At 46.1% G+C, this 11,938-nt stretch overlaps 2 protein-coding genes across 2 annotated transcripts in view; both read left to right on the top strand.

Moving 5' to 3' along the window:
- Positions 1 to 488: 488 nt before the first annotated feature.
- On the top strand, positions 489 to 4,969 carry tcp1 (t-complex 1). Its single transcript, XM_019895006.1, has 12 exons — positions 489 to 621; positions 1,337 to 1,422; positions 1,513 to 1,641; positions 2,391 to 2,488; positions 2,569 to 2,679; positions 2,758 to 2,939; positions 3,174 to 3,300; positions 3,483 to 3,658; positions 3,743 to 3,866; positions 4,040 to 4,232; positions 4,323 to 4,486; positions 4,585 to 4,969. The coding sequence occupies exons 1-12, from the start codon at positions 549 to 551 to the stop codon at positions 4,796 to 4,798; spliced, it is 1,677 nt and encodes a 558-aa protein (XP_019750565.1). The 5' UTR covers positions 489 to 548; the 3' UTR covers positions 4,799 to 4,969.
- Positions 4,970 to 6,193: 1,224 nt separating this feature from the next.
- smek1 (SMEK homolog 1, suppressor of mek1 (Dictyostelium)) overlaps positions 6,194 to 11,938 on the top strand; it is an 8,399-nt gene continuing 2,654 nt past the window's right edge. Inside the window, 10 exon segments of the mRNA XM_019895005.1 lie at positions 6,194 to 7,303; positions 7,400 to 7,455; positions 7,547 to 7,645; positions 7,948 to 8,562; positions 9,615 to 9,692; positions 9,783 to 9,899; positions 10,144 to 10,365; positions 10,863 to 10,965; positions 11,047 to 11,205; positions 11,322 to 11,491. Coding sequence (XP_019750564.1) covers positions 7,162 to 7,303; positions 7,400 to 7,455; positions 7,547 to 7,645; positions 7,948 to 8,562; positions 9,615 to 9,692; positions 9,783 to 9,899; positions 10,144 to 10,365; positions 10,863 to 10,965; positions 11,047 to 11,205; positions 11,322 to 11,491 — 1,761 coding nt within the window. The 5' untranslated portion in view covers positions 6,194 to 7,161.

The raw sequence follows: 11,938 nt of genomic DNA, 5'->3' as shown, positions 1-11,938 counted from the left end.
AGGATAAAGCGGAGTGGAAATTGAATTAATGAATTAAATGGAATTTCAACTCAGCTCAATTGTAAAGAGCACTTAAAAAAGCATACAAAATGCTGTATGTGGGGGAAAAATAAAATTTTAAAATCAAGTCTCACGCTGAATCGTAAATTGTAGTCCTTCATGCCATTCGTAATTGTTACAAACCTTTTTTGTGAATGAATAAAACAAAGGTTAAATTATATCACACCATAGTGAACATAACCAACAAGTGGCGCAGAGTTACTCGGCTCCACCAAGAAGTCCCACGAAGAAGAGTTGCGGATTTCTGGAATATGTAGTTTATATAAAGTAACACGTTAAAAACTTGATATTCGTGGTGTTTCCTTCGATTTAGTCATCATACACTTCCGTGATGTTAATGCTAAATTAATTCATGAAATGTACACTCTTCAACCTTTGGTGTGAGAATTATGTTTTTATTCTTTTTCTCGAAGTTTCCGACAAGGCCGGCTTACCCATAGTGCATTGCGCCGCTAGTTTCTTTCTTCTTGGTGGTGTGGTGGTCCAAAATGTCGCTACTGGAAGGTCCGTTAAACGTGCTCGGCCAGCGAACAACCGGCGAGTCGGTTCGCACCCAAAATGGTGAGTAGTCGCGCTTAACTTCGCGACATTTATTAGCCGCATCTTGGTGCTCTCTGCTCTCATTATTGGGGCCAAATGAAGGATTCCTTAAGCTTTTATCTAGCACATGTGCGGAGCTATATGCTAACGCTAGCTTAAAAGTGGGTGTCATGGTCATGCACGTCATACGAAGCATTAACGGAACTCCGAAGTAAAATAAGAACAATGATAACATGGCAGCCATACCCGCAGCTTAACCGCTTGTATTATTTTATTGCAATCCCGTTGAAGTACCTTCCACTCTGAACCATGGATGGATGGCTATGCTAATGGGATAGAAGAACTCTGTCATGGTCTGAAGGTGTGGTTGCGTCGGTGTTTCCTCACCCAATAAAATGACAGAATACTACCAACGAAACTCAAATTGTTCGTGACCCACGATGTGTCCTCAATTCTACTATGTTTTGGACACTTTCGTTGAAAAAAAAATAAATACACGCACAAATTGCGTCAGAATCAATACATCAGTATTCTTCACTGTTTTGTTTTATCCAACCTTTTGCAGTTACATTTTAAGGTGCTAATCGTAGCTCATTTATCATGTGATTTCCCAGGCTTTGTAGAAATGTCCATATGGCAGTGTGAACATCGGCAGAGATTTAAAGAAAAAGTGTTGCAGAAGAAAATTAAAATGGGAACTGTATGTTGGGAGTAGCATTTTTGTCTGTCATTTCAGTCATGGCTGCGGCATCCATCGCTAACATCGTCAAGAGCTCCCTAGGACCAGTGGGCCTTGACAAAATGTTGGTGGATGACATTGGGGTGAGTTTGGTGGATCGCATTCCACCGTCTTTTTTCTTTTTTATAACCGTATATAAAGTATTTATTAATTTAGTTCAAATCTATCTGTAGGACGTGACCATCACCAACGACGGCGCGACCATCTTGAAGCTCCTGGAAGTGGAGCACCCGGCCGCCAAGGTCCTGTGTGAACTGGCCGACCTGCAGGACAAGGAGGTCGGGGACGGGACCACGTCTGTGGTGAGTCAAAAGGTCGTCGGTCCCTGCCATGTGGTGCGCCGCCGTGTCCTGTTATAGTACCACGCGTCTGCCGACTGCTACGGATGTGTGGCTATGCTAACAGGAGAGAGAAACTCCCCATCTGTGTCTGAAGAGGATATGCAGCCTCTCTTCTGCTGCCTCTAATGAAAAGATGGAACAGTGCTTTTTTTTTTTTTTTAATGTTCAAGCAAGTCTACATTTTAGTGTTTGATATTGTTCAAGGGAATGGGCATGCGAATAAAAACGTCGGAATAAGGGATCTTTACTAATTTACAAAATAGTAAACGATGATTCCAAAAAGTGGTTTCAAACTGAGTTTGTCAAAGCAAACAAAAAACAAAGAGAACTTGCATGTGTATGCTGAAATGCTGATTGGAAAAAAAATACAAATTGATGTGGAATGATACTGAGAGGTATGAATTGTTTCCTGTCTCCGTCTGATGGAACAGTGCTTTTTTTTTTTTTTTTTTAATGTTAAAGCAAGTCTACATTTTAGTGTTTGATATTGTTCATGGGAATGGGCATGTGAATAAAATTGTTGGAATAAGGGATCTTTATTTTCCAAAATAGTAAACGATGATTCCAAAAAGCGGTTTCAAACTGAGTTTGTCAAAGTAAACATAAAACAAAGAGAACTTGCATGTGAATGCTGATTGGGAAAAAAAATACAAATTGATGTGGAATGATACTGAGAGATATGAATTGCTTCCTGTCTCCGTCTGTGTTAGGTCATCCTCGCTGCGGAGTTGTTAAAGAGTGCCGATGAACTGGTCAAGCAGAAGATTCACCCCACGTCGGTCATCAGCGGCTATCGCCTGGCTTGCAAGTGAGACACCCCCCCGAAGAAGGTTGGTCATCTGTCGTCGACTCGAGATGGTCTGACACAATTTGACTCGGTTGCTTCAGGGAGGCGGTGCGTTACATCAACGAGAACCTCACCATCGGAACAGATGACTTGGGCAGGGAGTGCTTGCTCAACGCGGCGAAGACCTCCATGTCCTCCAAGATCATTGGAGTGTATCCTTTCTGCTTTTGAGACGTTACCGATGCGAAACCGTCTCTGCGCGATTGGCCGCCTTAACCCGGAGTCGCCAGTGACGCCGACTTCTTCGCCAACATAGTGGTGGACGCCACCCTGGCCGTGAAGTTTGTGGACGGCAAGGGAATGGCCAAATACCCCATCAACTCCGTCAATGTGCTGAAAGCGCACGGTCGCAGCCAGAAGGAGAGCTTCTTGGTCAACGGCTACGCGCTCAACTGCACGGTGGGCTCGCAAGGTACGTCGCTTCCGGAACATTACAGAATCGAAAGCCCCATTTCCCATTTTTATTTGCTGCCGTGTCTTTTGCCATGACGTTGGCAGTGATACGCGTGGGATACAGCATCCTGGCTTTGGCGAGAATGTGTTCACGTTGGCTTGTTGCGCGTGACAACGCTTTCCTGGCCAGACACTCATTGCGACTTGTATCAAATGAAACCTGCGAGGAACTTTTTTTTTTTTTTGTCTGCAGGCATGACAAAGCGAATTATCAACGCCAAGATTGCCTGTCTGGATTTCAGCCTGCAGAAGACCAAGATGAAGATGGGTGTCCAAGTTGTCATCAATGATCCAGAGAAGCTGGACCAAATCCGCCAGAGGTTGGTTGAGAAGTTTTGAAAAAAAAAAGAAATAAAATAAAAATCCCATTTATATTTGCTGTGTTACCGAACACGTAGTTTGCACAGTGCTAAAGGTGTTCTCTCAAATGAGCGCTGTACTAAGCAACCAAGCGTAAACCACCAACCATCGCGAGTGAGCAACATGCAAATGTTTGCTGCAGAGAGTCCGACATCACGAAGGAGAGGATCCAGAAGATTCTGGCGTCCGGAGCCAACGTGGTGCTGACCACCGGCGGCATCGATGACATGTGCCTCAAGTACTTTGTGGACGTCGGCGCCATGGCTGTGAGGAGAGTTCTCAAGAGGGACCTCAAACGCATCGCCAAGGCCACGGGCGGTAAGACGACAACCCGACTGGACTTTTCTACACGTGGCCTTGGTGTTCTTTGAATATTTTTGTTGCCGTTATCCGTTTCATTAGCCACCATCTGCCCATCTCTTACCAATTTGGAGGGAGAGGAGACATTTGAGGCCACCATGCTGGGTCAAGCCGAGGAGGTCGTGCAAGAACGCATCTGTGACGATGAGCTCATCCTCGTCAAGAAGTAAATGGCCAGAAATTCACTTTATCCAGAGAGCACTTTGAAAATAACCACTGCTGCATACAAAGTGCTCTCTCGAATTTTTTTATTTTATTTTTTTAATCACATTACAACATAAGACAAAAGATATTGTCATCGAGATTCATCATTTGTGTCCATCTTCTCCCAACCCGTAGCACCAAAGCGCGCACGTCGGCATCCATCATTCTACGCGGGGCCAACGACTTCATGTGTGACGAAATGGAGCGCTCGCTGCACGACGCACTCTGCGTGGTCAAGCGGGTGCTGGAGTCCAAGTCGGTGGTCCCGGGAGGGGGCGCCGTGGAGGCGGCTTTGTCAATCTACTTGGAGAATTACGCCACCAGCATGGTAAGGCAAGCGCCGCGTCGCAATGCGGCCCACCGTGTCGACGCGACCGATCGGTGAATGCGCCGGTTCGGCGTTGTGATGTTTGCTCAGGGCTCCCGAGAGCAGTTGGCCATCGCCGAGTTTGCACGCTCGCTGCTCGTCATCCCCAAGACGCTGGCCGTCAACGCGGCGCAGGATTCGACGGATCTGGTGGCCAAGCTGAGGGCCTTCCACAATGAGGCTCAGGTCAATCCTGAACGCAAGAATCTCAAGTGGTGAGTGATTCAGCGTCTTATGAAAGCCCACCAAACCATGCAAAAAAACCCGCCATGCAGTATTTGACCAGTGGGCGGGGCTGTGTGGTTTGCATCAGGATCGGTCTGGACCTGTTGAACGGCAAGCCCCGAGACAACAAGCAGGCGGGCGTGTATGAGCCCACCATGGTGAAGACAAAAAGCCTGAAGTTCGCCACGGAGGCGGCCATCACCATCCTGCGCATTGACGACCTCATCAAGCTCTTCCCCGAGCCCAAGGAGGGCGGCCCGTCGTACCAAGACGCCGTACGCTCGGGGTCTCTGGAGGGTTAAGTTGACGTGACGGAGCTCTTGCTTCAAGTGTATGTAGGCTTTGCACTTGGCCTGTTTACTGAGTCCCCACTCCCCATCCTCTTTGACTGTAAGTGATTTGCTTTCTTTTGTTTTGGACACTTAATAAAGCTCCAATGGGTGGTAAGATGACTGTTGATTCAAGTTCAACATAATTTTGTGGTTCGTCTGTTATTTGAAAACAAAAAATGTGGTGAAAAGTGATCTTATGCCTTATTGGAAAGTCCAATACACTTTACACGTGGCTATTTATATTGGGTTCTCCACCTGGAAATCTGGGGGTGTCCAAACTCTTTTTCGGGTGTCTTTCTCGTGCTTCTTCAGAGCTTGCTGATGAGCTGCTCCTTGGAATCTGTTTGCTGCAGGGAGTGATGGAAAACGGGCAAGGCAGCGGCGGCCTGTGACGATTGCAACTGGACATGCCTGCTGTAAATAAATGTCACAATTTGGATTTTAAGTGGATACCCTCCGCTGACCATGACATGTAAATGCCAAAAGTTTGACTATTTAATATGATTCTCGACACATGGGGTCCGATACGATTCAAGGAAGTAAGGAATTTAAAACGGTGGGATTCGGTTTGATTCAGTGGCATGATAGTTCCATATGTTACGGCTGCAGCTTTTTCCACATTGATTAACATGCAACATGTAAAAGACTTAAACGTTTTCTTTGTCAACGGCACCATGCCACAATTGTGATGGAACAAAATAACTTTTCATCCTTAACATTTTAGGATGAAACAAGTTTGAAGACGATTGGATACATTTTCTAGGAGGAGTTTGTTCAAATATGCTTTCCTATAAATAGCAACAAGTTTGAAGACGATTGGATACATTTTCTAGGAGTTTGTTCAAATATGCTTTCCTATAAATAGCGTCCCTGCCAATTTTTGTAGGTCTAATTGAAACTTACAAACAAGAATGCTTATAAGAATTATGAAACTCAAAATTTGATGCCCCATCCTCGTTCTACAAAATGTCGAAAAACCCCAAACTCTCGGATAAGGGGGCAAAAGTGAGACCCCTGTATATGTGCAAAAATTGTACTCTGTATAAACGTCTTTTTTGGACGTTTCTGCGTGCTACACGTGCCTCCGAATTTTCGTAGTCTTGGACCGATCAACTTCTGCGAGGGGGGGCACCTTTTCTTTGTAATCTGTATCAGAACTTCAAAATATTAATTTGTGTGCAACGTTTGGTGAGTTTCGTTAATGTTCTTTGCGCAGTGGAATTCCCACAGAACATCACTCACTGCTCGGGCCCCGAAGGAGGCTCTTTTTTTAACCCCACTATTTCTGTACCGTTGTCGTAATAAAGCGGAACGTGTCTTCCGTCATGTACTGTCTCTTTAAATGTGGCGGGCTGCCCTGTTGTTGCTGTGCTGGAAACCCCGTACAGCCTGTTGGGGCCCCAAGATGGCTGACTACTCACGGGGGACTGTTAGCAAATATCCGAGCAAGACATCGCCAATGAATGACAAATAGCAATACGGTGTAAAGCAAAACTCTCGAAGTAATTTGACGCTCACGGGTCGTTGCTTGGTATTGTTTTTGGGATGCATACCTACCAGAAAGGAGAGGGTTTTCTCTCCGCGGTCCCGAGCCAGAACATGGCGGAACACTTTGGGAAGAAATAGCAGCTAGCGCTAGCCAGCTGGCGCATTATTGAGTGCTATTTGGAAACATTGTTTTGGATTTTTAAAAACGCTCAGTACTGCCCGTAAATGTGAAAATAATGTTGTCGGTGTGCAGCTGGGGTCATTTTGCCTTAACACAGTCATACGAATCGCTTGGATTTGGCTTACATGGAGGCAAGTCAACTCGTTAGCTTTGCTATTCGCTAACGTTGTGTATATGTGTGTGTGTGTGTGTGTGTGCAACACAACTAACAACCGGAGAGTGTTTGGGGTAAAAATAGTCGACTTCTGGATTCATTCGCATATATATGGACACGTAATTAATGTCAACATTGCGCGGTGTAGCAGATGGTGTTCACTCCTACCCCCTCCGCGTTGTACATTTGTCATGTTTAGTTGTTACGACTCTTGACGGTGGCTGTTATGTAATGCGTGGTGATTTAAAAAAAAAAAAAAACATTGGTGTAAATAATATAGTACAAATACATTGGTGTGAATATAGAGTTGCACCTGCTACGGAGAAGGAATTGTCGGGCCATCTGACAAGCTTGAAAGGCCACTGGCGTGTTCTATTGTTGGACCGGGTCCGAGAGGTGAATTGGAAGCTGTGGCGTTACTAAGGTGAAGCAGGTACCCTGTAACAACCCAGCAGGGGGGGTGGGGTGGGGGTGGAGGGAGGTGGAGACCGCTTAAGACCACCCGCCAGGATGACGGACACTCGGCGACGAGTTAAAGTCTATACCCTCAATGAGGACAGACAGTGGGATGACCGCGGCACTGGACACGTTTCGTCGGGGTATGTGGACCGGCTGAAGGGCACGTCTCTCCTTGTGCGAGCCGAAAGTGACGGTGAGTACGTTGGGCAGGCATAGTATTTCTACTTCATTACTCGCAACTGCCAATACCTTCCACTCTGATTTGTTTTCTCTCTTTGCTGCCCTCAAGGTTCCCTACTACTGGAGTCCAAAATAAACACAAACACAGCGTACCAGAAACAGCAGGTTGGTGCTTTTTTTTTTTTTGCCAAGCTCAAGTGCCGTGTCACCATTTCCTATGTGTTGATATGCACGTTTGCTTCTCTGTTTTTGACAGGATACGCTCATCGTGTGGTCCGAGGCCGAAAACTACGATTTGGCCCTCAGCTTCCAGGAGAAAGCCGGCTGCGATGAGATCTGGGAGAAAATTTGCCAGGTTACTGAGCCGTGTTTGTCAGCGACACCTGTGTTAATTTGCTGTCCAGGGCATTGCGAATTTGCGTTGAGAAGTGAGAGACACAAGAGACTCTTGACTCTGACTGATTCTGATGATGTCACCAAAGTTCCCAATTCAAGAACACAAACCATCTCGATCGCTGGACTCCGCTTAAAGCAATAACAAAATGAGAACTACTCAATATCTATAGCCCTGTTTTTGGCTTAGCTAGCTAGCTGGCTATTATATAAACCCCCACTAGTGTCTGTTTCGGCACTCATGAGATTTTTTTCTTTCTCAAGGTGCAAGGCAAAGACCCGTCTGTGGACATCACCCAAGATGTAGTGGATGAGCTGGAAGAGGAGCGCTTCGATGACATGTCGCCCGGTTTGGAGCTGCCGCCGTGCGAGCTGAATCGTCTGGAAGACTTGGCGGAGCTGGTGGCCTCTTCGCTGCCGTCGCCGCTGCGGCGCGAGAAACTGGCGCTGGCCGTCGAGAACGAGGGCTACATCCGCAAGCTCCTCGAACTGTTCCGCGTGTGCGAGGATCTGGAGAACCGCGAGGGTCTGCACCACCTCTACGAAATCATCAAAGGCATTTTCCTACTCAACCGTACGGCGCTCTTCGAGGTCATGTTCTCGGACGAGTGTATCATGGACGTCATCGGTTGCCTGGAGTTCGACCCCGCGCTCCAGCAACCGCGGCGGCACCGCGAGTTCCTCACCAAGACGGCCCGCTTTAAGGAGGTGATCCCCATCTCGGACCCTGAACTGCGTCAGAAAATCCACCAGACGTATCGGGTGCAGTACATTCAGGACATGGTACTGCCCACTCCCTCCGTCTTTGAGGAGAACATGCTGTCCACCCTGCACTCCTTCATCTTCTTCAACAAGGTGGAGATTGTGGGCATGCTTCAGGTGAGCTCACGTCACCCATCCGCGCGAGCTTAAATTTGGGGTTCCAATAAGGTGCGTTGATTCGGGATCGATCCATTACCAGCCAGGCTGACTGAGAGATGTGACGGTCGAGAAGAGATGCGTAAACTGAAAGTAACTATTCCAATTTTCAGTTCGCTTCATAGACGATGCGTTTTGGAAAACGTCATCAACTGTTGAAAACTACACGGTGCTAATTCCTTGTTTAAGGTTTCACGTAAATTTTTCAGGCATGCTTATGCCGTCCGGAACGTTTTATGAAAATTTTATTTGATTATATTAGCTGGCTCAGCCCAAATTTCATATACAGAAGACGCTTGGGAAAATCATGTAAAATGAAATACTTCCACGGCAAAGATGACTGGACTGTAAAAACTTTGTCTGAGGTCTTCCATCGGGAACATTCCCGTTGTTCCATCTGACTTTTTTTTTTTCCCCTAAGTGATCATGTGACCTTTTGTGTAGAGTGTGTGTCGCTGTCTCCATAGAGACCAAAAAGTGTTGTGTCAATCTGTTGAGTACAAGAAAATTGAATCGTGTGTGTGCGCGTGTGTGTGTGTGTGTGTGTGTGTGTGTGTGTGTGTGTGTGTGTGTGTGTGTCTGTGTGTGTGTGTGTGTGTCTGTGTCTGTGTGTGTGTGTGCGCGCGCGCGCTTTTGCCTCAGGCGATGTTCAGTTGAAAGTTGACAGCGATATTTTGGCATGAAGACTCTCGAGGGCAAGTGTCGATTGAAATGAAGCGCACACTTTCATTTGAAGTGGTAGTTTAGATGAGTACGTTACACATAATGTTGTCATCCCGAGTAAAACGTCGTACTTTGTAATCTTGACAAAATGTCAACTGAGCTAGCTGGAAAAAAAGTATATTCTTTGCCCCGATTTAAAACAGAAATGACCAATTGTGATTGATTGTTTGCCTTTTTTTTTCACTTGCATGGCACGCCGAAAATGAGGACAGCGATCATATGATATCTTTTTTATGATTCATTGATACATCGTGCTCACCATTTTTTTTCCCCCTCTCCTTCAACGACAGGACGATGAGAAGTTCCTGACCGATCTTTTTGCACAGCTAACAGACGAGGCCACAGACGATGACAAAAGACATGAACTGGTATTGCCGCGATTGGCTCCAAACCAAACCAAACCAATCCTTTCTCGATGTTCGTTTGTTTTTTTTTGACGACGCCTTTTCCCTTTCCAGGTGAACTTCTTGAAGGAATTCTGCGCGTTCTCACAAACATTACAACCTCAAAACAGAGATGCCTTCTTCAAGACTCTGTCAAATATGGGGATTCTCCCCGCGCTGGAGGTCATACTGGTGAGCGGAGACGCTCGAACGCCGATTTGGTTTGTGTGCCGCAATCCCGAATCACGATCGGGATTTCATCCGGTGCTTTTCTGAGCAAATACAAGGAGCCGCCGCACTTGTTCGTGTTTTCCTGCTCTGTTTTTTTAGCGGCAAATTGAAAGAATCTGAGACAATTGTTCCGATTTTTTTTTTTGTTTTTTTTTCCGACCAAATATTAGACTCCCCAGATTGACACAACCTCTGCTTATGACAGGGAATGGATGACGTTCAAGTGCGGGGGGCGGCAACCGATATCTTCTCTTATCTGGTGGAGTACAACCCCTCCATGGTACGAGAATTTGTCATGCAGGAGTCTCAGCAGAACGATGACGTGAGTACTCTGGATGAATTCAAACCAGCTCATTGAGGGGCCGTGCAGCTGATGGGGCTGCTCCGAACTCTGGTCGATCCAGAAAACATGCTGGCCACCGCAAACGTGAGTTTGTGCAGCCGTGCTCCCAAACATAATAATATTTAAAATGTGTCGCAGAGTGAATACATTTTCAAACCTGCAACAGTGATGGAAATTGAAAAATTGATTTCTCAGGTCCTTGAAAATGTTCGATAAAGTTTTGGAAATGTCCTGGAAATATCACGCGGGTCGTGTTTTAATACGTGTCCAGCAGTCACCGGCGCTCTCGACCACTCTGCCTCCGCCCTGTGTGGATTTTGAAATGTTTGATGTTGCCAAGAAAATGCCAGGGGAATGTAATTCGTTTCAACAAATTTTTTTTTAAGGGAAAAAAAATTACTTTTCTGAACTCTGCAGAAGCGACTCCCATCAGAATTGAATGCAACAAGTGATGTCGTCAATGCGCTTTTGTTGACAAAAACACAGACGGCGGCCATATTGGATGTGTCGAATCTAAACAAAATTCTCATGTCCTCGGCCTTAAATCAAAGTCTCATTTACGACAACGCCTTTTCCCCCAGAAAACCGAAAAGACAGAGTTTCTGAGCTTCTTCTACAAGCACTGTATGCACGTCCTGTCGGCTCCGCTCCTGGCCAACACCACCGAGGAAAAGCCGAGCAAAGGTATACCTCCGCCATGTCTGCGTGCGCAGATGGTGCTTGTGTCCAAAAGCTCTCGATGAACAAATATCCCTCCTCTCGCAGATGATTTCCAAACATCCCAGTTGTTAGCGCTCATTCTGGAACTGCTGACGTTCTGCGTGGAGCACCACACCTACCACATCAAGAACTACATCATCAACAAGGACATTCTCCGGAGGGTCCTGGTCCTCACCGCCTCTCAGCACGCCTTTTTGGCACTATGTGAGTTTGCGGGCTTTGGCCACACGCTAACTCTGACCCCCCACCCCCTTTTTTGGTGCGTGTGTAAGCATTTTATCACTTTCTAAATGTTGTTCTCCCCCCCCGCCTTCCGCCAGGTGCCCTGCGCTTCATGCGGCGAATCATCGGCCTGAAAGATGAATTCTACAACCGCTACATTATGAGGAATTTCCTCTTCGAGCCCGTCGTGAAGGCCTTCCTCAAGAACGGCTCGCGCTACAACCTCATGAACTCGGCGATCATTGAGATGTTTGAGTACGTCCGCGTGGTGAGTAGGTGTTTAAATAATTTGGGCTTCAACAAAACAAATACCTGAACATTGTCAAATAATGAATCATTTAAATCAGGGGTGCCCATTACGTCGATCCTGATCTACCGGTAGATCTAGGATTCATCCCAATTAAATCCGAAAGGTGTAGAGGAGGAAAAAAAAAATAAAAAAATTGTGTGTCTTTGTACATGTTAGTAATATATTTTTGTGTTAATGCACACTGCACCCTAATCATCCTATCAGTCTCATTTTCCCAAAGAAAGATTTAAAAAATAAAATAAAATAAAGCAGGTAAATCTTTAACCTACGTTGGCGCGTGACTACGTCAGCGGAAGTTGTTAGCGCTCAGCAGTCTGCAATTGCAGCTTGTGATCAGAGCTGTTGCGCTATATCTTTGATCGTCATTATTCTCATTCAGAGTTTGCTTCGTGTACAATTCACCGA

The sequence above is a fragment of the Hippocampus comes genome, unplaced genomic scaffold, assembly GCF_001891065.2.
Source record: "Hippocampus comes isolate QL1 unplaced genomic scaffold, H_comes_QL1_v1.1 scaffold8, whole genome shotgun sequence".
In the NCBI taxonomy this organism is placed as follows: domain Eukaryota; kingdom Metazoa; phylum Chordata; class Actinopteri; order Syngnathiformes; family Syngnathidae; genus Hippocampus; species Hippocampus comes.
The sequence above is the reverse complement of the archived record's forward strand: the minus strand, read 5'-3'. Positions and strand labels throughout refer to the sequence as shown.

Excerpts from the sequence above, each read along its gene's own strand:
- tcp1 (XM_019895006.1), top strand. The coding sequence starts at position 549 with ATGTCGCTACTGGAAGGTCCGTTAAACGTGCTCGGCCAGCGAACAACC. Across the intron at positions 2,680-2,757 it reads TCCTCCAAGATCATTGGAGT|TGACGCCGACTTCTTCGCCA; the intron begins GTATCCTTTCTG and ends CGGAGTCGCCAG. Across the intron at positions 3,867-4,039 it reads GAGCTCATCCTCGTCAAGAA|CACCAAAGCGCGCACGTCGG; the intron begins GTAAATGGCCAG and ends CCCAACCCGTAG.